At 41.6% G+C, this 24,352-nt stretch overlaps 1 protein-coding gene across 2 annotated transcripts in view; it reads right to left on the reverse strand.

The window, feature by feature from the left end:
• Positions 1–242: 242 nt before the first annotated feature.
• Positions 243–24,352, reverse strand: part of LOC128702534 (cilia- and flagella-associated protein 36) — a 29,950-nt gene continuing 5,840 nt past the window's right edge. The window contains exons 3-6 of one of the 2 annotated variants that reach the window (XM_070105336.1): positions 21,478–21,528; positions 13,288–13,498; positions 10,278–10,442; positions 243–3,033 (exon numbers count right to left, since the gene is read on the reverse strand). In XM_070105336.1, coding sequence (XP_069961437.1) covers positions 2,941–3,033; positions 10,278–10,442; positions 13,288–13,498; positions 21,478–21,528 — 520 coding nt within the window. In that variant the 3' untranslated portion in view covers positions 243–2,940. The remainder of the gene's footprint in view (positions 3,034–10,277; positions 10,443–13,287; positions 13,499–21,477; positions 21,529–24,352) is intronic. The other variant, XM_070105337.1, reaches the window with a different exon arrangement.

Consider the following 24,352-nt stretch of genomic DNA (forward strand, 5'->3'; position numbering starts at 1 on the left):
AACCTTCACATGGGTTCACAAGCCCTTATAGATCCACTAGATCCCTTATAGAACCTTCACATGGGTTCACAAGCCCTTATAGACCCACTAGATCCCTTATAGAACCTTCACATGGGTTCACAGGTTCTTAGAAAACCGGTTCTATGTGATCTTTATTTATGTGGTAGTAATTATAGTGGCTACACTTTACAGTGGATCGAGTTGAAACTTCATGGACGGAATTTTGATTTGAAAGCCGGGTAAAATGGCCTGTCTTAGGCCTATATCTACCATCAATTATTGGGTCTATTTCTGCTAACCATAGAGCAATAGACGATAGAAGAATAGAAGATAGAACAATAGAATATGGGTCTGTGAGAGGACACCTTTAAGTGAGGTCCTTTTCAGAGGGTAGCGACATTATTCACAACTTTTCGCTCACACAGGAGGCTGTAGCAAGTCACTAGGCGAAACTTTATGGTCAAAAACGGTGTCTATTTTATCTATTGTGAATTTCAGTATAATGAGAAGAATGGTTGGAGGTCAGGAGGAGTTTGGGGTGATCAGTCCCTGAGGCTGGAGTCAGTGTGTTGTCTGTATTGGACTGAGGAAGCCACTGGCTGGAGAAATGCTTCACCACGTAGTGGCATTATCAGTCTCTCCTGAGGGACTGATAACCCCGAACTTCCCCTCGTACGAAACTAGCTTTAAAAGGCACTGAGGAAGGCTATGTCTAGAAGGTTCTCTCGTGTACAGACAAATGGTATTGTGTAGATCAATGCACTATAATGCGATGCTCTACTGTATTTCGCCCACATACTGGGTTTCATCAGTCACAAAACAGATCTACCAGGGTAGAGAGTCAGCATATATGGGGGTGTTTCAAAATTACCCATTTTTAAAGCATGTTGCATTGAAACCGGGTCTATCTTTTTGAAACACTCCTGTGTGAAGACTGGGTTTTCCTGGAGAGACTTCCGGGGGTCAACGCCCCCGCGGCCCAGTCTGTGACCAGGCCTCATGGTGGATCAGGGTCTGACCAACCAGGCTGTTACTGCTGGCTGCACGCAATCCAACGTACGAGCCACAGCCCTGCTGGTCAGGTTCCGGGGTCAACGCCCCCGTGGCCCGGTCTGAGACCAAGCCCCATGATGGATCAAGGTAGGTTGGATTTGAGACTGACCTGCCTAGGATGGGCAGGTCAGTATGTTATGAGGGATAAGGATCAAGAACAGGTCAAGAATGACCAGGTAGACCTGTATGTGACCTGAAAAAGGCCAGTGTGTGGGATAAACGTGGTTAAATAGCCTCTTGAATTGCGTTTGTGACTCCATAAATGGCACTAATGGCCAGGGCCAGCCACAGTGCCAGCCTTTGCATATACATATATCACAGTGTAAGTGTCTTAGTGAATCAAAATGCGAAGCATAACTCAAAAAAAGGGGTCATTTTTCTTTTTTTGGGGCGTTAGCCCCCCGTCAGAAATTGACCCAGTACTCATTTACACATTTTTTTTTGTGATTTTTTGAGCAACTGGTGAAAAAACATCGATATTTTTAGACATACAGGAAAAAATTGAGTCAAATCTACTCTTGCAATACAAAAAACCATGTGTATATTTTGAGATATTTGCCATTTGAAGTCTAAATTTGGGACGCCATGTTGTCCCCGTCTACTGCTGCGTTGTAGTTCATCCCACTGACACAACACTGACATCACAGCAGTGGGTGATGTCACACAGGGTGATTACGTCAAGCCTTCAGGAGCCTTCAGGGGCCTTTAGGAGCCTTCAGGGGCCTTTAGGAGCCTTCAGGAGCCTTCAGGAGCCTTCAGGAGCCTTCAGGGGCCTTCAGGAGCCTTCAGGAGCCTTCAGGGGCCTTCAGGAGCCTTCAGGAGCCTTCAGGGGCCTTCAGGAGCCTTCAGGGGCCTTTAGGAGCCTTCAGGAGCCTTCAGGAGCCTTCAGGGGCTTTCAGGAGCCTTCAGGGGCCTTTAGGAGCCTTCAGGGGCCTTTAGGAGCCTTTAGGAGACTTCAGGAGCCTTCAGGGGCCTTCAGGAGCCTTCAGGAGCCTTCAGGAGCCTTCAGGGGCCTTCAGGAGCCTTCAGGAGCCTTCAGGGGCCTTCAGGAGCCTTCAGGGGCCTTCAGGAGCCTTCAGGGGCCTTTAGGAGCCTTCAGGAACCTTCAGGGGCCTTTAGGAGCCTTCAGGAGCCTTCAGGAGCCTTTAGGGGCCTTCAGGAGCCTTCAGGAGCCTTCAGGAGCCTTCAGGAGCCTTCAGGGGCCTTCAGGAGCCTTCAGAACCTTCAGGGGCCTTCAGGAGCCTTCAGGAGCCTTTAGGAGCCTTCAAGGGCCTTTAGGACCTTTCAGGGGCCTTCAAGGGGCCTTCAGGGGCCTTCAGGAGCCTTCAGGAGCCTTCAGGGGCCTTCAGGAGCCTTCAGGAGACTTCAGAAATCTTCAGGAGCCTTTAGAAGCCTTTAGGAGTCTTGAAAAGCCTTCAAAAGCCTTCGGAAATCTTCAAAAGCCTTCAAAAGCATTCAGAAATCTTCAAAAGCCTTCAAAGGCCTTCAAAAGCCTTCAGAAATCTTCAAAAGCCTTCATGAGCCTTCAAAAGCCTTGAGAAGTCTTCAGAACAATCTTGAGAGTCTTAGAAATCATTGAAGTCTTTAAAAGAAGTCTTCAAAAGGCCTTCGGGCTTATGGGACCGGGAGAAGAGAATTTTAGTGAGAATTAGAAAACCTTAACAATAAAAGGCCTTTCAGAGGTAAAAACAAAGTGGCTTAATTAATGGCCGGAAAGTCTGCTGCTGCCGGACCAGGGCCTTTTTCCCTTCCTCCTTGACTGTGCCGAAGACTTTTCAAGGCCTTTTTTACAAAATCCTTTCATCCCTAAGGCCTTTTACCGAGGCCTTTTATCAATTACTTTCTTTTGAGGGCTTTTTTCAGTTTTTCGAGGCCTTTTTCCCCGTCTTACTGTTCACCGATGACTTCAGCCTTGAGCCTTTCTGCCAGAGCCTTTCTGACGTGTAGTGTCTGAGCGTCGATAGTGGAGCCTTCCAGCACCTGTGGTAATTGTGGTAATTGTGGTAATTGTGGTGATTGTGGTAATGATAGTGGAACCTTCCAGCACCTGTGGTAATTGTGGTAATTGTGGTGATTGTGGTAATGATAGTGGAGCCTTCCAGCACCTGTGGTAATTGTGGTAATTGTGGTGATTGTGGTAATGATAGTGGAACCTTCCAGCACCTGTGGTAATTGTGGTGATTGTGGTAATGATAGTGGAACCTTCCAGCACCTGTGGTAATTGTGGTAATTGTGGTGATTGTGGTAATGATAGTGGTAATTGTGGTAATTGTGGTAATTGTGGTAATGATAGTGGAACCTTCCAGTACCTGTGGTAATTGTGGTAATGATAGTGGAACCTTCCAGTACCTGTGGTAATTGTGGTAATTGTGGTGATTGTGGTAATGATAGTGGAACCTTCCAGTACCTGTGGTAATTGTGGTGATTGTGGTAATGATAGTGGAACCTTCCAGTACCTGTGGTAATTGTGGTGATTGTGGTAATGATAGTGGAACCTTCCAGTACCTGTGGTAATTGTGGTGATTGTGGTAATGATAGTGGAATTGTGGTAATGATAGCACCTGTCCAGTACCTGTGGTAATTGTGGTGATTGTGGTAATGATAGTGGAACCTTCCAGTACCTGTGGTAATTGTGGTGATTGTGGTAATGATAGTGGAACCTTCCAGTACCTGTGGTAATTGTGGTGATTGTGGTAATGATAGTGGAACCTTCCAGTACCTGTGGTAATTGTGGTAATTGTGGTGATTGTGGTAATGATAGTGGAACCTTCCAGTACCTGTGGTAATTGTGGTGATTGTGGTAATGATAGTGGAACCTTCCAGCACCTGTGGTAATTGTGGTGATTGTGGTAATGATAGTGGAACCTTCCAGCACCTGTGGTAATTGTGGTGATTGTGGTAATGATAGTGGAACCTTCCAGCACCTGTGGTAATTGTGGTAATTGTGGTGATTGTGGTAATGATAGTGGAACCTTCCAGTACCTGTGGTAATTGTGGTGATTGTGGTAATGATAGTGGAACCTTCCAGTACCTGTGGTAATTGTGGTAATGATAGTGGAACCTTCCAGTACCTGTGGTAATTGTGGTGATTGTGGTAATGATAGTGGAACCTTCCAGCACCTGTGGTAATTGTGGTGATTGTGGTAATGATAGTGGAACCTTCCAGTACCTGTGGTAATTGTGGTGATTGTGGTAATGATAGTGGAGCCTTCCAGCACCTGTGGTAATTGTGGTGATTGTGGTAATGATAGTGGAACCTTCCAGCACCTGTGGTAATTGTGGTGATTGTGGTAATGATAGTGGAACCTTCCAGCACCTGTGGTAATTGTGGTGATTGTGGTAATGATAGTGGAACCTTCCAGCACCTGTGGTAATTGTGGTGATTGTGGTAATGATAGTGGAGCCTTCCAGCACCTGTGGTAATTGTGGTGATTGTGGTAATGATAGTGGAACCTTCCAGCACCTGTGGTAATTGTGGTGATTGTGGTAATGATAGTGGAACCTTCCAGCACCTGTGGTAATTGTGGTGATTGTGGTAATGATAGTGGAGCCTTCCAGCACCTGTGGTAATTGTGGTAATGATAGTGGAGCCTACCAGCACCTTTGGTAATTGTGGTAATTGTGGTGATTGTGGTAATGATAGTGGAACCTTCCAGCACCTGTGGTAATTGTGGTGATTGTGGTGATTGTGGTAATGATAGTGGAACCTTCCAGCACCTGTGGTAATTGTGGTAATTGTGGTGATTGTGGTAAGGATAGTGGAACCTTCCAGCACCTGTGGTAATTGTGGTAATTGTGGTGATTGTTGTAATGACAGTGGAACCTTCCAGCACCTGTGGTAATTGGGGTGATTGTTGTAATGATAGTGGAGCCTTCCAGCACCTGTGGTAATTGTGGTGATTGTGGTGATTGTGGTAATGATAGTGGAACCTTCCAGCACCTGTGGTAATTGTGGTAATTGTGGTGATTGTGGTAATTAGATAGAGGAGGAACCTTCCAGCACCTGTAGTAATTGTGGAGATTGTGGTAATGCAGTATTGGGAAGCTTCCAGTACCTGTAGGTAAGTTGTGGTGATTGTGGTAGTGATGGTGGAACCTTCCAGCGCACCTGTAGGTAATTATGAGGTGATTGTGGTAATGATGAGTGGAACCTTCCCGGACCACCTGTAGGTAATTATTAGGTTGATTGTGGTAATGATAGTTGGAGACCTTCCAGCCTGCACTGTAATTGTGGTGATTGTGGTAATGATAGTGGAACCTTCCAGCACCTGTGGTAATTGTGGTGATTGTGGTAATGATAGTGGAACCTTCCAGCACCTGTGGTAATTGTGGTGATTGTGGTAATGATAGTGGAACCTTCCAGCACCTGTGGTAATTGTGGTGATTGTGGTAATGATAGTGGAACCTTCCAGCACCTGTGGTAATTGTGGTGATTGTGGTAATGATAGTGGAACCTTCCAGCACCTGTGGGAATTGTGGTTATTGTGGTAATGATAGTTGGAGTACCTTCAGTACCTGCATAAGTTAATTGGTGATTGTGGTAATGATAGTGGGCCAGCCTTCCAGCAGTAATTGTGGTTGAATTATGGTGATTAGTGGTAACCGATAGTAGGAACCTTCCAGCACCTGTAATGGTGCAAGTTGTAGGTGGATTGTGGTGAATTGTATAAGTGGAACCTTCCAGTCAACCTTCCTCTAATTGTGGTTGATTGGTAATAGATAGGTGGAACCTTCCATTGCACCTGTAGTCGGTTGTATGGTGATTGGCTGGTAATGATAGGTGGAGGCCTTCCAGCCCACCTGTAGGTAATTGTGGTGATTGTAGGTAATGTAGTAAGTGGAACCTTCCAGCACCTGTGGTAATTATGTGGTAATTGTGGTGAATTGTAGGTGATTGTATTCGGTGAATGATGATGTGGATGTTCCTTCCAAGACCACCTCTGGTAAGTTATTGAGGTAATTGCCAGGTAATTGTGGTAATGATGACTGGAGCCTACCAGCACCTTTAGGTTAATTGGCCAATTAATTGGCGGTGCCATTGTAGGTAATGATAGTGGAGCCTTCCCAGCACCTGTGGTAATTGTGGTGATTGTGGTAATGATGAGTACAAGGGCCTTCCAGCACCTGTAATTTAATTGTGAAGGTAATTGTGGAAGGAATGATTGTGGTAATTGATAGTGGAACCTTCCAGCACCTGTAGGTGGTGTAGGTAGGTGTGGTGATTGTGAAATGACAGGTGGAACCTTCCAGCACCTATAGGTCAATTATGGTGATTGTGGGTAATGATGAGTGGAGGGCCTTCCAGCCACCTGTGAGTAATTGTGGTGATTGTGGTGATTGTGGTAATGATAGTGGAACCACCAGTCACCTGTAGGTATTGTGGTAATTTATGGTGATTGTGGTAATGACAGGTGGACCTTCCATGCACACCTGTGGTAGCAATTGTAAGTTGATTGTGGTAATTGATAAGTTGGGCCTTCCATTTCCTGTAGTAATTGTGGTGATTGTGGTAATGCCAATAGATGGAGGGACCTTCCATGCACTGCCTGTGGTAATTGTGGTGATTGTGGTAATGAGTAGTGGAGCCTTCCCCAGCTCCTGTAGTAATTGTGGTAATTGTGGTGATTGTGGTAATGATAATTGGAACCACCAGGCATGCCTGTAGGTAATTAGCGGTGATTGTGGTGAATGATAGTGAGGAACCTTCCAGCACGGTGATTGTGGTAATAATAGTGGAACCTTCCAGTACCTGTGGTAATTGTGGTAATTGTGGTGATTGTGGTAATGATAGTGGAACCTTCCAGTACCTGTGGTAATTGTGGTAATGATAGTGGAACCTTCCAGTACCTGTGGTAATTGTGGTGATTGTGGTAATGATAGTGGAGCCTTCCAGCACCTGTGGTAATTGTGGTGATTGTGGTGATTGTGGTAATGATAGTGGAACCTTCCAGCACCTGTGGTAATTGTGGTAATTGTGGTGATTGTGGTAATGATAGTGGAGCCTTCCAGCACCTGTGGTAATTGGGGTAATTGTGGTGATTGTCGTAATGATAGTGGAACCTTCCAGCACCTGTGGTAATTGTGGTAATTGTGGTAATTGTGATGATTGTGGTAATGATAGTGGAACCTTCCAGCACCTGTGGTAATTGTGGTGATTGTGGTAATGATAGTGGAAGCTTCCAGTACCTGTGGTAATTGTGGTGATTGTGGTAATGATAGTGGAGCCTTCCAGCACCTGTGGTAATTGTGGTGATTGTGGTAATGATAGTGGAACCTTCCAGCACCTGTGGTAATTGTGGTGATTGTGCTAATGATAGTGGAACCTTTCAGCACCTGTGGTAATTGTGGTGATTGTGGTAATGATAGTGGAACCTTTCAGCACCTGTGGTAATTGTGGTAATTGTGGTGATTGTGGTAATGATAGTGGAACCTTTCAGCACCTGTGGTAATTGTGGTGATTGTGGTAATGATAGTGGAACCTTCCAGCACCTGTGGTAATTGTGGTAATTGTGGTGATTGTGGTAATGATAGTGGAACCTTCCAGCACCTGTGGTAATTGTGGTGATTGTGGTAATGATAGTTGAACCTTCCAGTACGTGTGGTAATTGTGGTGATTGTGGTAATGATAGTGGAGCCTTCCAGCACCTGTGGTAATTGTGGTGATTGTGGTAATGATAGTGGAACCTTCCAGCACCTGTGGTAATTGCGGTGATTGTGGTAATGATAGTGGAACCTTCCAGCACCTGTGGTAATTGTGGTGATTGTGGTGATGGTGGTAATGATAGTGGAACCTTCCAGCACCTGTGGTAATTGTGGTGATTGTGGTAATGATAGTGGAACCTTCCAGCACCTGTGGTAATTGTGGTAATTGTGGTAATGATAGTGGAACCTTCCAGCACCTGTGGTAATTGTGGTAATTGTGGTAATGATAGTGGAACCTTCCAGCACCTGTGGTAATTGTGGTAATTGTGGTAATGATAGTGGAACCTTCCAGCACCTGTGGTAATTGTGGTGATTGTGGTGATTGTGGTAATGATAGTGGAACCTTCCAGCACCTGTGGTAATTGTGGTAATTGTGGTGATGGTGGTAATGATAGTGGAACCTTCCAGTACCTGTGGTAATTGTGGTGATTGTGGTAATGATAATTGTGGTAATTGTGGTGATTGTGGTGATTGTGGTAATGATAGTGGAACCTTCCAGCACCTGTGGTAATTGTGGTAATTGTGGTGATTGTGGTAATGATAGTGGAACCTTCCAGCACCTGTGGTAATTGTGGTGATTGTGGTAATGATAGTGGAACCTTCCAGCACCTGTGGTAATTGTGGTAATTGTGGTAATTGTGGTGATGGTGGTAATGATAGTGGAACCTTCCAGTACCTGTGGTAATTGTGGTAATTGTGGTGATGGTGGTAATGATAGTGGAACCTTCCAGCACCTGTGGTAATTGTGGTAATTGTGGTGATGGTGGTAATGATAGTGGAACCTTCCAGTACCTGTGGTAATTGTGGTAATTGTGGTGATGGTGGTAATGATAGTGGAACCTTCCAGCACCTGTGGTAATTGTGGTAATTGTGGTGATGGTGGTAATGATAGTGGAACCTTCCAGTACCTGTGGTAATTGTGGTGATGGTGGTAATGATAGTGGAACCTTCCAGCACCTGTGGTAATTGTGGTGATTGTGGTAATGATAGTGGAACCTTCCAGCACCTGTGGTAATTGTGGTAATTGTGGTGATTGTGGTAATGATAGTGGAACCTTCCAGCACCTGTGGTAATTGTGGTGATTGTGGTAATGATAGTGGAACCTTCCAGCACCTGTGGTAATTGTGGTGATTGTGGTAATGATAGTGGAACCTTCCAGCACCTGTGGTGATTGTGGTGATTGTGGTAATGATAGTGGAACCTTCCAGCACCTGTGGTAATTGTGGTGATTGTGGTAATGATAATGGAACCTTCCAGCACCTGTGGTAATTGTGGTGATTGTGGTAATGATAGTGGAACCTTCCAGCTCCTGTGGTAATTGTGGTAATTGTGGTAATTGTGGTGATTGTGGTAATGATAGTGGAACCTTCCAGCACCTGTGGTAATTGTGGTGATTGTGGTAATGATAGTGAAACCTTCCAGCTCCTGTGGTAATTGTGGTAATTGTGGTAATTGTGGTGATTGTGGTAATGATAGTGGAACCTTCCAGCACCTGTGGTAATTGTGGTGATTGTGGTAATGATAGTGGAACCTTCCAGCACCTGTGGTAATTGTGGTGATTGTGATAATGATAGTGGAACCTTCCAGCACCTGTGGTAATTGTGGTGATTGTGGTAATGATAGTGGAACCTTCCAGTACCTGTGGTAATTGTGGTAATTGTGGTGATTGTGGTAATGATAGTGGAACCGTCCAGTACCTGTGGTAATTGTGGTGATTGTGGTAATGATAATTGTGGTAATGATGATTGTGGTAATGATAAGTGTGGTATGATAATTGTGGTAATGATAATTGTGATAATTAATAAAGGATAATCCATGGGTAAACTACACTAATAATTAACTAACAGAGGGTAAACTATACTAATTAAGTGGATAATAATGAGAGGGTGAACTATACTAATAATGAGAGGGTGAACTATACTAATAATGAGAGGGTGAACTATACTAATAATTAAGTGGATAATAATGAGAGGGTGAACTATACTAATAATGAGAGGGTGAACTATACTAATAATGAGAGGGTGAACTATACTAATAATGAGAGGGTGAACTATACTAATAATGAGAGGGTGAACTATACTAATAATGAGAGGGTGAACTATACTAATAATGAGAGGGTGAACTATACTAATAATGAGAGGGTGAACTATACTAATAATTAAGTGGATAATAATGAGAGGGTGAACTATACTAATAATGAGAGGGTGAACTATACTAATAATGAGAGGGTGAACTATACTAATAATGAGAGGGTGAACTATACTAATAATTAAGTGGATGATAATGAGAGGGTGAACTATACTAATAATGAGAGGGTAAACTATACTAATAATGAGAGGGTAAACTATACTAATAATGAGAGGGTAAACTATACTAATAATGAGAGGGTAAACTATACTAATAATGAGAGGGTAAACTATACTAATAATGAGAGGGTAAACTATACTAATAATGAGAGGGTAAACTATACTAATAATGAGAGGGTAAACTATACTAATAATGAGAGGGTAAACTGTACTAACTTTTCTCGCTGCTCGGGAAGACTTGGGTCGTTTCTGTGGCTCAGATTTCTCAAAGGCAGCGAGTTGTTTCTCTCTCTCCTCCTGCTTCAGGGCCAGGAGCTTGTCCCTCTGCGCCTTCAGGTACTCCTGTCTCTTCTTGAGCTCTTCAGGGTTTACCTCGGTGCTCTGTAAACCGGAGTTTGGGGGGGGGTTAGGGACGACATTGGAGTTAATCCTGGAGTCTGTGACTTTGAACTGACTTGAGATGGTTGGTTAATGGGGTTTAAATTCTATCTACTACACCAGGGTCATTAAGACTGGTTGGTTGGTTAATGGGGTTTAAAGTCTATCTACTACACCAGGGTCATTAAGACTGGTTGGTTGGTTAATGGGGTTTAAAGTCTATCTACTACACCAGGGTCATTAAGACTGGTTGGTTGGTTAATGGGGTTTAAAGTCTATCTACTGCACCAGGGTCATTAAGACTGGTTGGTTGGTTAATGGGGTTTAAAGTCTATCTACTACACCAGGGTCATTAAGACTGGTTGGTTGGTTAATGGGGTTTAAAGTCTATCTACTACACCAGGGTCATTAAGACTGGTTGGTTGGTTAATGGGGTTTAAAGTCTATCTACTACACCAGGGTCATTAAGACTGGTTGGTTGGTTAATGGGGTTTAAAGTCTATCTACTACACCAGGGTCATTAAGACTGGTTGGTTGGTTAATGGGGTTTAAAGTCTATCTACTACACCAGGGTCATTAAGACTGGTTGGTTGGTTAATGGGGTTTAAAGTCTATCTACTACACTAGGGTCATTAAGACTGGTTGGTTGGTTAATGGGGTTTAAAGTCTATCTACTACATCAGGGTCATTAAGACTGGTTGGTTGGTTAATGGGGTTTAAAGTCTATCTACTACACCAGGGTCATTAAGGCTGGTTGGTTGGTTAATGGGGTTTAAAGTCTATCTACTACACCAGGGTCATTAAGACTGGTTGGTTGGTTAATGGGGTTTAAAGTCTATCTACTACACCAGGGTCATTAAGACTGGTTGGTTGGTTAATGGGGTTTAAAGTCTATCTACTACACCAGGGTCATTAAGACTGGTTGGTTGGTTAATGGGGTTTAAAGTCTATCTACTACACCAGGGTCATTAAGACTGGTTGGTTGGTTAATGGGGTTTAAAGTCTATCTACTACACCAGGGTCATTAAGACTGGTTGGTTGGTTAATGGGGTTTAAAGTCTATCTACTACACCAGGGTCATTAAGACTGGTTGGTTGGTTAATGGGGTTTAAAGTCTATCTACTACATCAGGGTCATTAAGACTGGTTGGTTGGTTAATGGGGTTTAAAGTCTATCTACTACACCAGGGTCATTAAGACTGGTTGGTTGGTTAATGGGGTTTAAAGTCTATCTACTACACCAGGGTCATTAAGACTGGTTGGTTGGTTAATGGGGTTTAAAGTCTATCTACTACACCAGGGTCATTAAGACTGGTTGGTTGGTTAATGGGGTTTAAAGTCTATCTACTACACCAGGGTCATTAAGACTAGTTGGTTGGTTAATGGGGTTTAAAGTCTATCTACTACACCAGGGTCATTAAGACTGGTTGGTTGGTTAATGGGGTTTAAAGTCTATCTACTACACCAGGGTCATTAAGACTGGTTGGTTGGTTAATGGGGTTTAAAGTCTATCTACTACACCAGGGTCATTAAGACTGGTTGGTTGGTTAATGGGGTTTAAAGTCTATCTACTACACCAGGGTCATTAAGACTGGTTGGTTGGTTAATGGGGTTTAAAGTCTATCTACTACACCAGGGTCATTAAGACTGGTTGGTTGGTTAATGGGGTTTAAAGTCTATCTACTACACCAGGGTCATTAAGACTGGTTGGTTGGTTAATGGGGTTTAAAGTCTATCTACTACATCAGGGTCATTAAGACTGGTTGGTTGGTTAATGGGGTTTAAAGTCTATCTACTACACCAGGGTCATTAAGACTGGTTGGTTGGTTAATGGGGTTTAAAGTCTATCTACTACATCAGGGTCATTAAGACTGGTTGGTTCGGTTAATGGGGTTTAAAGTCTATCTACTACACCAGGGTCATTAAGACTGGTTGGTTGGTTAATGGGGTTTAAAGTCTATCTACTACACCAGGGTCATTAAGACTGGTTGGTTGGTTAATGGGGTTTAAAGTCTATCTACTACACCAGGGTCATTAAGACTGGTTGGTTGGTTAATGAGGTTTAAAGTCTATCTACTACACCAGGGTCATTAAGACTGGTTGGTTGGTTAATGGGGTTTAAAGTCTATCTACTACACCAGGGTCATTAAGACTGGTTGGTTGGTTAATGGGGTTTAAAGTCTATCTACTACACCAGGGTCATTAAGACTGGTTGGTTGGTTAATGGGGTTTAAAGTCTATCTACTACACCAGGGTCATTAAGACTGGTTGGTTGGTTAATGGGGTTTAAAGTCTATCTACTACACCAGGGTCATTAAGACTGGTTGGTTGGTTAATGGGGTTTAAAGTCTATCTACTACACCAGGGTCATTAAGACTGGTTGGTTGGTTAATGGGGTTTAAAGTCTATCTACTACACCAGGGTCATTAAGGCTGCAGGTCACCTGGTCACCACCAGTCAAGAATACTTTAATACCTAAAATACTGATTAATGTAAACTACCAGTGTATATACTCTGAGATATACACCTCTCAGTGTATATACACTGTGATATACACCTCTCAGTGTATATACACTGAGATATACACCTCTCAGTGTATATACACTGAGATATACACCTCTCAGTGTATATACACTGAGATATACACCTCTCAGTGTACACACACCCTGTATATCACGTGTTTACTCTGATCATATTTCTCATATTTATACACATAAAAATTTTCCATTGGAAACTACGTTACTCTATTTAAAACTGGTTGAACCTGTTATACAATCTCTTAACATTCTGATGTCATTGACTCACACTCTCTCTTTCTCTCTCTCTCTCTCTATCTCTCTGTCTCTCACCTGGAAGGGAGGCAGAGGCTCTCTAGGGGTAACTTCTCCAGGTGTGTCACTAAGGGATAATTTCAGGGCTTCTTCCAGCATCTGCTTCTCTCTGTCTCTCTCCTGTTCCAGTCTCTCTTTCTCTTCCTTGGACTCGACCAGTGCTCGTTCCAGGTCTCTGGTCTCGGCGTCCAGACCTTCCTGGAGGGCCTGGTGGTCCTCCAGGGACTTCCTGGAACGTGAAAGGATAATGATACTGATATCTTTCTCCATGATTGTTTGTGGAACACTAGGTTTATGTCCAATACTGGAACCGGAAGATACTGTCCAGTACTAATGCAAGGAGATGCTGGCCAGTACTGGAACAAGAAGATACTGTCCAGTACTGATACAAGAAGATGATGGCCAGTACTGGAACAAGAAGATGATGGCCAGTACTGGAACAAGAAGATGATGGCCAGTACTGGAACAAGAAGATACTGTCCAGTACTGGAACAAGAAGATACTGTCCAGTACTGGAACAAGAAGATACTGTCCAGTACTGGAACAAGAAGATACTGTCCATTACTGATACAAGAAGATGATGGCCAGTACTGGAACAAGAAGATGATGGCCAGTACTGGAACAAGAAGATACTGTCCAGTACTGGAACAAGAAGATACTGTCCAGTACTGATACAAGAAGATGATGGCCAGTACTGGAACAAGAAGATGATGGCCAGTACTGGAACAAGAAGATGATGGCCAGTACTGGAACAAGAAGATACTGTCCAGTACTGGAACAAGAAGATACTGTCCAGTACTGGAACAAGAAGATACTGTCCAGTACTGGAACAAGAAGATACTGTCCAGTACTGATACAAGAAGATGATGGCCAGTACTGGAACAAGAAGATGAAGGCCAGTACTGGAACAAGAAGATGATGGCCAGTACTGGAACAAGAAGATGATGGCCAGTACTGGAACAAGAAGATACTGTCCAGTACTGGAACAAGAAGATACTGTCCAGTACTGGAACTGGAAGATACTGTCCAGTACTGGAACTGGAAGATACTGTCCAGTACTGGAACAAGAAGATACTGTCCAGTACTGGAACAAGAAGATACTGTCCAGTACTGGAACAAGAAGATACTGTCCAGTACTGGAACTGGAAGATACTGTCCAGTACTGGAACAAGAAGATACTGTCCAGTACTGGAACTGGAAGATACTGTCCAGTACTGGAACAAGAAGATACTGTCCAGTACTGGAACTGGAAGATACTGTCCAGTAATGGAACAAGAAGATACTGTCCAGTACTGGAACTGGAAGATACTGTCCAGTACTGGAACAAGAAGATACTGTCCAGTACTGGAACTGGAAGATACTGTCCAGTACTGGAACTGGAAGATACTGTCCAGTACTGGAACAAGAAGATACTGTCCAGGACTGGAACTGGAAAATACTGTCCAGTACTGGAACTGGAAGATACTGTCCAGTACTGGAACAAGAAGATACTGTCCAGTACTGGAACTGGAAGATACTGTCCAGTACTGGAACTGGAAGATACTGTCCAGTACTGGAACAAGAAGATACTGTCCAGTACTTGAACACGAAGATACTCTCCAGTACTGGAACAAGAAGATACTGTCCAGTACTGGTACTGGAAGATACTGTCCAGTACTGGAACTGGAAGATACTGTCCAGTACTGGAACAAGAAGATACTGTCCAGTACTTGTACTGGAAGATACTGTCCAGTACTGGAACAAGAAGATACTGTCCAGTACTGGTACTGGAAGATACTGTCCAGTACTGGAACAAGAAGATACTGTCCAGGACTGGAACAAGAAGATACTGTCCAGTACTGGTACTGAAAGATACTGTCCAGTACTGGAACTGAAAGGTACTGTCCAGTAATTAAACAAGAAGATACTGTCCAGTACTGGTACTGGAAGATACTGTCCAGTACTGGAAAAAGAAGATACTGTCCAGTACTGGAACAAGAAGATACTGTCCAGTACTGGAACTGGAAGATACTGTCCAGTACTGGAACAAGAATATACTGTCCAGTACTGGAACTGGAAGATAATGTCCAGTACTGGAACAAGAAGATTCTGTCCAGTACTGGAACAAGAAGATACAGTCCAGTACTGGAACTGGAAGATACTGTCCAGTACTGGAACAAGAAGATACTGTCCAGTACTGGAACTGGAAGATACTGTCCAGTACTGGAACAAGAAGATACTGTCCACTACTGGAACTGGAAGATACTGTCCAGTACTGGAACAAGAAGATACTGTCCAGTACTGGAACTGGAAGATACTGTCCAGTACTGGATCTGGAAGATACTGTCCAGTACTGGAACAAGAAGATACTGTCCAGTACTGGAACTGGAAGATACTGTCCAGTACTGGAACAAGAAGATACTGTCCAGTACTGGAACAAGAAGATACTGTCCAGTACTGGAACTGGAAGATACTGTCCAGTACTGGAACAAGAAGATACTGTCCAGTACTGGAACAAGAAGATACTGTCCAGTACTGGAACTGGAAGATACTGTCCAGTACTGGAACAAGAAGATACTGTCCAGTACTGGAACTGGAAGATACTGTCCAGTACTGGAACTGGAAGATACTGTCCAGTACTGGAACAAGAAGATACTGTCCAGTACTGGAACTGGAAGATACTGTCCAGTACTGGAACAAGAAGATACTGTCCAGTACTGGAACAAGAAGATACTGTCCAGTACTGGAACAAGAAGATACTGTCCAGTACTGGTACTGGAAGATACTGTCCACTACTGGAACAAGAAGATACTGTCCACTTCTGGAACAAGAAGATACTGTCCACTACTGGAACAAGAAGATACCGTCCAGTACTGGAACTGGAAGATACTGTCCAGTACTGGTACTGGAAGATACTGTCCACTACTGGAACAAGAAGATACTGTCCACTTCTGGAACAAGAAGATACTGTCCACTACTGGAACAAGAAGATACCGTCCAGTACTGGAACTGGAAGATACTGTCCACTACTGGAACTGGAAGATCTTTCAGCAATGTTGATAATAAACATTAATATTCTCGACAAATATTTTTTCCGTAGTTTCCCCCTAATTTTTTTTTCGATAATTAATAGAAAACGAATAAATTTTTAAACCAGATGAAGTCTCAAAAAAATCTGGTATGAGATTATATAACATTAATAAATAATTAAAAGAAAGTGCGAATAAAGAGGATAAATAAAATAAATTGTGAATAAACAAAAATTATTTAAGCAAACTGAAAATTGGTTAAAATATTGCATAAAGATGTGTGGAATTTTTATTTAGAATTCAACACAGAAAAAGAATTTTGGATTCCATACAGCTCAGGGTATATACACTTGTGTATTTCTCTCAGTGTATATACACTGAGAGGTGTAGATCTGAGTGTATATACACTGAGAGGTGTATATCTCAGTGTATATACACTGAGAGGTGTATATCTCAGTGTATATACACTGAGAGGTGTATATCACAGTGTATATACACTGAGAGGTGTATATCTCAGTGTATATACACTGAGAGGTGTATATCAGTGTATATACACTGAGAGGTGTATATCTCAGTGTATATACACTGAGAGGTGTATATCTCAGTGTATATACACTGAGAGGTGTATATCTCAGTGTATATACACTGAGAGGTGTATATCTCAGTGTATATACACTGAGAGGTGTATATCTCAGTGTATATACACTGAGAGGTGTATATCTCAGTGTATATACACTGAGAGGTGTATATCTCAGTGTATATACACTGAGAAGTGTATATCTCAGTGTATATACACTGAGAAGTGTATATCTGTGTATATACACTGAGAGGTGTATATCTCAGTGTATATACACTGAGAGGTGTATATCTCAGTGTATATACACTGAGAGGTGTATATCACAGTGTATATACACTGAGAGGTGTATATCTCAGTGTATATACACTGAGAGGTGTATATCTCAGTGTATATACACTGAGAGGTGTATATCTCAGTGTATATACACTGAGAGGTGTATATCTCAGTGTATATACACTGAGAGGTGTATATCACAGTGTATATACACTGAGAGGTGTATATCTCAGTGTATATACACTGAGAGGTGTATATCTCAGTGTATATACACTGAGAGGTGTATATCTCAGTGTATATACACTGAGAGGTGTATATCTCAGTGTATATACACTGAGAGGTGTATATCTCAGTGTATATACACTGAGAGGTGTATATCTCAGTGTATATACACTGAGGTGTATATCTCAGTGTATATACACTGGGAGGTGTATATCTCAGTGTATATACACTGAGTGGTGTATATCCCAGTGTATATACACAGATGTATATCTCAGTGTATATACACTGAGAGGTGTATATCTCAGAGTATATACACTGAGAGGTGTATATCTCAGTGTATATACACTGAGAGGTGTATATCTCAGTGTATATACACTGAGAGGTGTATATCTCAGTGTATATACACTGAGAGGTGTATATCTCAGTGTATATACACTGGTAGTTTACATTAATCAGTATTTTAGGTATTAAAGTATTCTTGACTGGTGGTGTACAGGTGACCTGCAGCCTTAATGACCCTGGTGTAGTAGATAGACTTTAAACCCCATTAACCACCCAACCAGTCTTAATGACCCTGGTGTAGTAGATAGACTTTAAACCCCATTAACCAACCAACCAGTCTTAATGACCCTGGTGTAGTAGATAGACTTTAAACCCCATTAACCAACCAACCAGTCTTAATGACCCTGGTGTAGTAGATAGACTTTAAACCCCATTAACCACCCAACCAGTCTTAATGACCCTGGTGTAGTAGATAGACTTTAAACCCCATTAACCAACCAACCAGTCTTAATGACCCTGGTGTAGTAGATAGACTTTAAACCCCATTAACCACCCAACCAGCCTTAATGACCCTGGTGTAGTAGATAGACTTTAAACCCCATTAACCAACCAACCAGTCTTAATGACCCTGGTGTAGTAGATAGACTTTAAACCCCATTAACCAACCAACCAGTCTTAATGACCCTGGTGTAGTAGATAGACTTTAAACCCCATTAACCACCCAACCAGTATTAATGACCCTGGTGTAGTAGATAGACTTTAAACCCCATTAACCAACCAACCAATCTTAATGACTCTGGTGTAGTAGATAGACTTTAAACCCCATTAACCACCCAACCAGTATTAATGACCCTGGTGTAGTAGATAGACTTTAAACCCCATTAACCAACCAACCAGTCTTAATGACCCTGGTGTAGTAGATAGACTTTAAACCCCATTAACCAACCAACCAGTCTTAATGACCCTGGTGTAGTAGATAGACTTTAAACCCCATTAACCACCCAACCAGTCTTAATGACCTTAGTGTAGTAGATAGACTTTAAACCCCATTAACCACCCAACCAGTCTTAATGACCCTGGTGTAGTAGATAGACTTTAAACCCCATTAACCAACCAACCAATCTTAATGACCCTAGTGTAGTAGATAGACTTTAAACCCCATTAACCAACCAACCAGTCTTAATGACCCTGGTGTAGTAGACAGACTTTAAACCCCATTAACCAACCAACCAGTCTTAATGACCCTGGTGTAGTAGATAGACTTTAAACCCCATTAACCAACCAACCAGTCTTAATGACCCTGGTGTAGTAGATAGACTTTAAACCCCATTAACCAACCAACCAGTCTTAATGACCCTGGTGTAGTAGATAGACTTTAAACCCCATTAACCAACCAACCAGTCTTAATGACCCTGGTGTAGTAGATAGACTTTAAACCCCATTAACCAACCAACCAGTCTTAATGACCCTGGTGTAGTAGATAGACTTTAAACCCCATTAACCAACCAACCAGTCTTAATGACCCTGGTGTAGTAGATAGACTTTAAACCCCATTAACCAACCAACCAGTCTTAATGACCCTGGTGTAGTAGATAGACTTTAAACCCTATTAACCAACCAACCAGTCTTAATGACCCTGGTGTAGTAGATAGACTTTAAACCCCATTAACCAACCAACCAGTCTTAATGAACCTACTGTAGTAGATAGACTTTAAACCCCATTAACCAACCAACCAGTCTTAATGACCCAGGTGTAGTAGATAGACTTTAAACCCCATTAACCAACCAGTCTTAATGACCCTGGTGTAGTAGATAGACTTTAAACCCCATTAACCAACCAGTCTTAATGACCCTGGTGTAGTAGATAGACTTTAAACCCCATTAACCAACCAGTCTTAATGACCCAGGTGTAGTAGATAGACTTTAAACCCCATTAACCAACCAGTCTTAATGACCCTGGTGTAGTAGATAGACTTTAAACCCCATTAACCAACCAACCAGTCTTAATGACCCTGGTGTAGTAGATAGACTTTAAACCCCATTAACCAACCAACCCGTCTTAATGACCCTGGTGTAGTAGATAGACTTTAAACCCCATTAACCAACCAACCAGTCTTAATGACCCTGGTGTAGTAGATAGACTTTAAACCCCATTAACCAAACAACCAGTCTTAATGACCCTGGTGTAGTAGATAGACTTTATACCCCATTAACCAACCAACCAGTCTTAATGACCCTGGTGTAGTAGATAGATTTTATACCCCATTAACCAACCAACCAGTCTTAATGACCCTGGTATAGTAGATAGACTTTAAACCCCATTAACCAACCAACCAGTCTTAATGACCCTGGTGTAGTAGATAGACTTTAAACCCCATTAACCAACCAACCAGTCTTAATGACCCTGGTGTAGTAGATAGACTTTAAACCCCATTAACCAACCAACCAGTCTTAATGACCCTGGTGTAGTAGATAGACTTTAAACCCCATTAACCAACCAACCAGTCTTAATGACCCTACTGTAGTAGATAGACTTTAAACCCCATTAACCAACCAACCAGTCTTAATGACCCAGGTGTAGTAGATAGACTTTAAACCCCATTAACCAACCAGTCTTAATGACCCTGGTGTAGTAGATAGACTTTAAACCCCATTAACCAACCAACCAGTCTTAATGACCCTGGTGTAGTAGATAGACTTTAAACCCCATTAACCAACCAACCAGTCTTAATGACCCTGGTGTAGTAGATAGACTTTAAACCCCATTAACCAACCAACCAGTGTTAATGACCCTGGTGTAGTAGATAGACTTTAAACCCCATTAACCAACCAACCAGCCTTAATGACCCTGGTGTAGTAGATAGACTTTAAACCCCATTAACCAACCAACCAGTCTTAATGACCCTGGTGTAGTAGATAGACTTTAAACCCCATTAACCAACCAACCAGTCTTAATGACCCTGGTGTAGTAGATAGACTTTAAACCCCATTAACCAACCAACCAGTCTTAATGACCCTGGTGTAGTAGATAGACTTTAAACCCCATTAACCAACCAACCAGTCTTAATGACCCTGGTGTAGTAGATAGACTTTAAACCCCATTAACCAACCAACCAGTCTTAATGACCCTGGTGTAGTAGATAGACTTTAAACCCCATTAACCAACCAACCAGCCTTAATGACCCTGGTGTAGTAGATAGACTTTAAACTCCATTAACCAACCAACCAGTCTTAATGACCCTGGTGTAGTAGATAGACTTTAAACCCCATTAACCAACCAACCAGTCTTAATGACCCTGGTGTAGTAGATAGACTTTAAACCCCATTAACCAACCAACCAGTCTTAATGACCCTGGTGTAGTAGATAGACTTTAAACCCCATTAACCAACCAACCAGTCTTAATGACCCTGGTGTAGTAGATAGACTTTAAACCCCATTAACCAACCAACCAGTCTTAATGACCCTGGTGTAGTAGATAGACTTTAAACCCCATTAACCAACCAACCAGTCTTAATGACCCTGGTGTAGTAGATAGACTTTAAACCCCATTAACCAACCAACCAGTCTTAATGACCCTGGTGTAGTAGATAGACTTTAAACCCCATTAACCAACCAACCAGTCTTAATGACCCTGGTGTAGTAGATAGACTTTAAACCCCATTAACCACATAACTACAAGATTTATACAATAAAAAGTCCTCTGAAAAATCCACTAAAATATTACAATAAAAGAATAATAAAAGAACAAAGGTATTTTTTACCCCAAATTAAAGAATTTGCATAAAATTATCTGTAGAGAGAGAGAGAGAGAGGTGAAGCCGTGAGTATTTTGAGGGGTGACTTACTTCTTAATTTCCTCCAAGACATGTTGCTCTTCCTTTGTCATGTCGGTGGTGCTTGTGTCCACACCATGGAAAGAGAGAGACAGTGAGAGACACAGTGCAAACACGCAAACACACGAACACGCAAACACACGAACACTAACATGCAGGTGTGACAGAGTGAACAAACATTGCCAGAGTTACCCTTTACCACAGTTTTCCCCGGTAAATGAGCAGTAGTTTCCCCTTATTGCCGGTAAATATTCAGGAGTTACCCTTCTTCATCATCGGTAATATTCAGTAGTTACTTCTCGTGTTTAGTAACTATGTAATAGTTACCCTTCTTTAGTACTATTTAATAGTTACCCTTGTTTAGTAACTATTTAATAGTTACCCTGCTCTAGTAACTATTTAATAGTTACCCTTCTTTGGTAACTAATTAATAGTTATCCTTCTTTAGTAACTATTTAATAGCTACCCTTCTTTGGTAACTATTTAATAGTTACCCTTCTTTAGTAACTAATTAATAGTTACCCTTCTTTAGTAACTAATTAATAGTTATCCTTCTTTAGTAACTAATTAATAGTTACCCTTCTTTAGTAACTAATTAATAGTTACCCTTCTTTAGTAACTAATTAATAGTTACCCTTCTTTAGTAACTAATTAATAGTTACCCTTCTTTAGTAACTAATTAATAGTTACCCTTCTTTAGTAACTAATTAATAGTTACCCTTCTTTAGTAACTAATTAATAGTTACCCTTCTTTAGTAACTAATTAATAGTTACCCTTCTTTAGTAACTATTTAATAGTTACCCTTCTTTAGTAACTATTTAATAGTTACCCTTCTTTAGTAACTATTTAATAGTTACCCTTCTTTAGTAACTATTTAATAGTTACCCTTCTTTAGTAACTATTTAATAGTTACCCTATTCATCGTTAGTAAATATTCTGTAGTTACCCCTTGTCTGCAGTAAAAAAATCAATAGTTACCCCTCTTGTAAATACTGAATAGTTTCCCCTCATCTTCAGTAAATATATAATAGTTACCATTCTTCATTCCTAGTAAATATACAATAGTTACCCTTCCTTCAGTAAATCTACAATAGTTACCCTTCCTTCAGTAAATCTACAATAGTTACCCTTCCTTCAGTAAATCTACAATAGTTACCCTTCCTTCAGTAAATCTACAATAGTTACCCTTCCTTCAGTAAATCTACAATAGTTACCCTTCCTTCAGTAAATCTACAATAGTTACCCTTCCTTCAGTAAATCTACATTAGTTACCCTTCCTTCAGTAAATCTTCAATAGTTACCCTTCCTTCAGTAAATCTACAATAGTTACCCTTCCTTCAGTAAATCTACAATAGTTACCCTTCCTTCAGTAAATCTACAATAGTTACCCTTCCTTCAGTAAATCTACAATAGTTACCCTTCCTTCAGTAAATCTACAATAGTTACCCTTCCTTCAGTAAATCTACAATAGTTACCCTTCCTTCAGTAAATCTACAATAGTTACCCTTCCTTCAGTAAATCTACAATAGTTACCCTTCCTTCAGTAAATCTACAATAGTTACCCTTCCTTCAGTAAATCTACAATAGTTACCCTTCCTTCAGTAAATCTACAATAGTTACCCTTCCTTCAGTAAATCTACAATAGTTACCCTTCTTTTAACCAGTTACTGTCACTTCCACCTATATATATATATATATATATATATATATATATATATATATATATATATATATATATATATATATATATATATATATATATATATATATATATATATATATAATAGTTACTCCTACACCATCATAATATAATTACTGCTACATCATATTATTGTAGTTACCCCTACACATTATTTTTTATTAATTGAAATGCAACAAAATCTATAGAGATTTCAATTATTTTTTCTCGAAATTCATCCACATGTCCCCCCCCCCACCTAACAAAATTAATTATATGCTAAATAAATTATATTTTTGATGGTTTTTACATTTAAAATTTAATTAAAACGTAATTTTTATATACCAAAAAAATCGTTTTAAAAAACTGTTTATGTGTCGTTGTAAAATTTTGAGTTTTTATTAATTATTCCAAGAAATTTACATAATATTCTTGGAGTTCAGTATTGAGGAAATATAGGGTAGTAGAACGTGATTTATTGACTGGGCATCGACCAGAGAGGCCTAGCTTGTGACTAGGCCTGGGGACAGTTGGTCCCAGAAGCTAGGCCTGGGGACAGTTGGTCCCAGAAGCTAGGCCTGGGGACAGTTGGTCCCAGAAGCTAGGCCTGGGGACAGTTGGTCCCAGAAGCTAGGCCTGGGGACAGTTGGTCCCAGAAGCTAGGCCTGGGGACAGTTGGTCCCAGAAGCTAGGCCTGGGGAAAGTTGGTCCCAGAAGCTAGGCCTGGGGACAGTTGGTACCAGAAGCTAGGCCTGGGGAAAGTTGGTCCCAGAAGCTAGGCCTGGGGACAGTTGGTCCCAGAAGCTAGGCCTGGGGACAGTTGGTCCCTGAAGCTAGGCCTGGGGACAGTTGGTCCCAAAGATGAGGAGGTACTTGTGCCTCCTTCCATGGGAGACTTAGGTCTCAGACACTCCCTAAAGAGGGAGCCAAGGCCGGGCCACCAGTTGGACAAGGCCCGGGCCGGGAGAATACCGGCTAATTTTTAATAATAATAATCAAAATGGGTTAAAATGAAGAAATAAGCCAGTGTGGGTTATTCTAAGCCATGAGTGATGGTGGGTTTATCCTCCTCCCACAAATCATCACCCACAGTAATCAACTTCACGATCCTGTCCCCCTGGACACCCCCATGACCAGGTCAACCAGGTCTAACTTGCCTAACCCAGGACCTGCTTAAGCCAAGCCTTGACCTACCTGATGGTGGCTTG

The sequence above is a fragment of the Cherax quadricarinatus genome, chromosome 98 (assembly GCF_038502225.1).
Source record: "Cherax quadricarinatus isolate ZL_2023a chromosome 98, ASM3850222v1, whole genome shotgun sequence".
In the NCBI taxonomy this organism is placed as follows: domain Eukaryota; kingdom Metazoa; phylum Arthropoda; class Malacostraca; order Decapoda; family Parastacidae; genus Cherax; species Cherax quadricarinatus.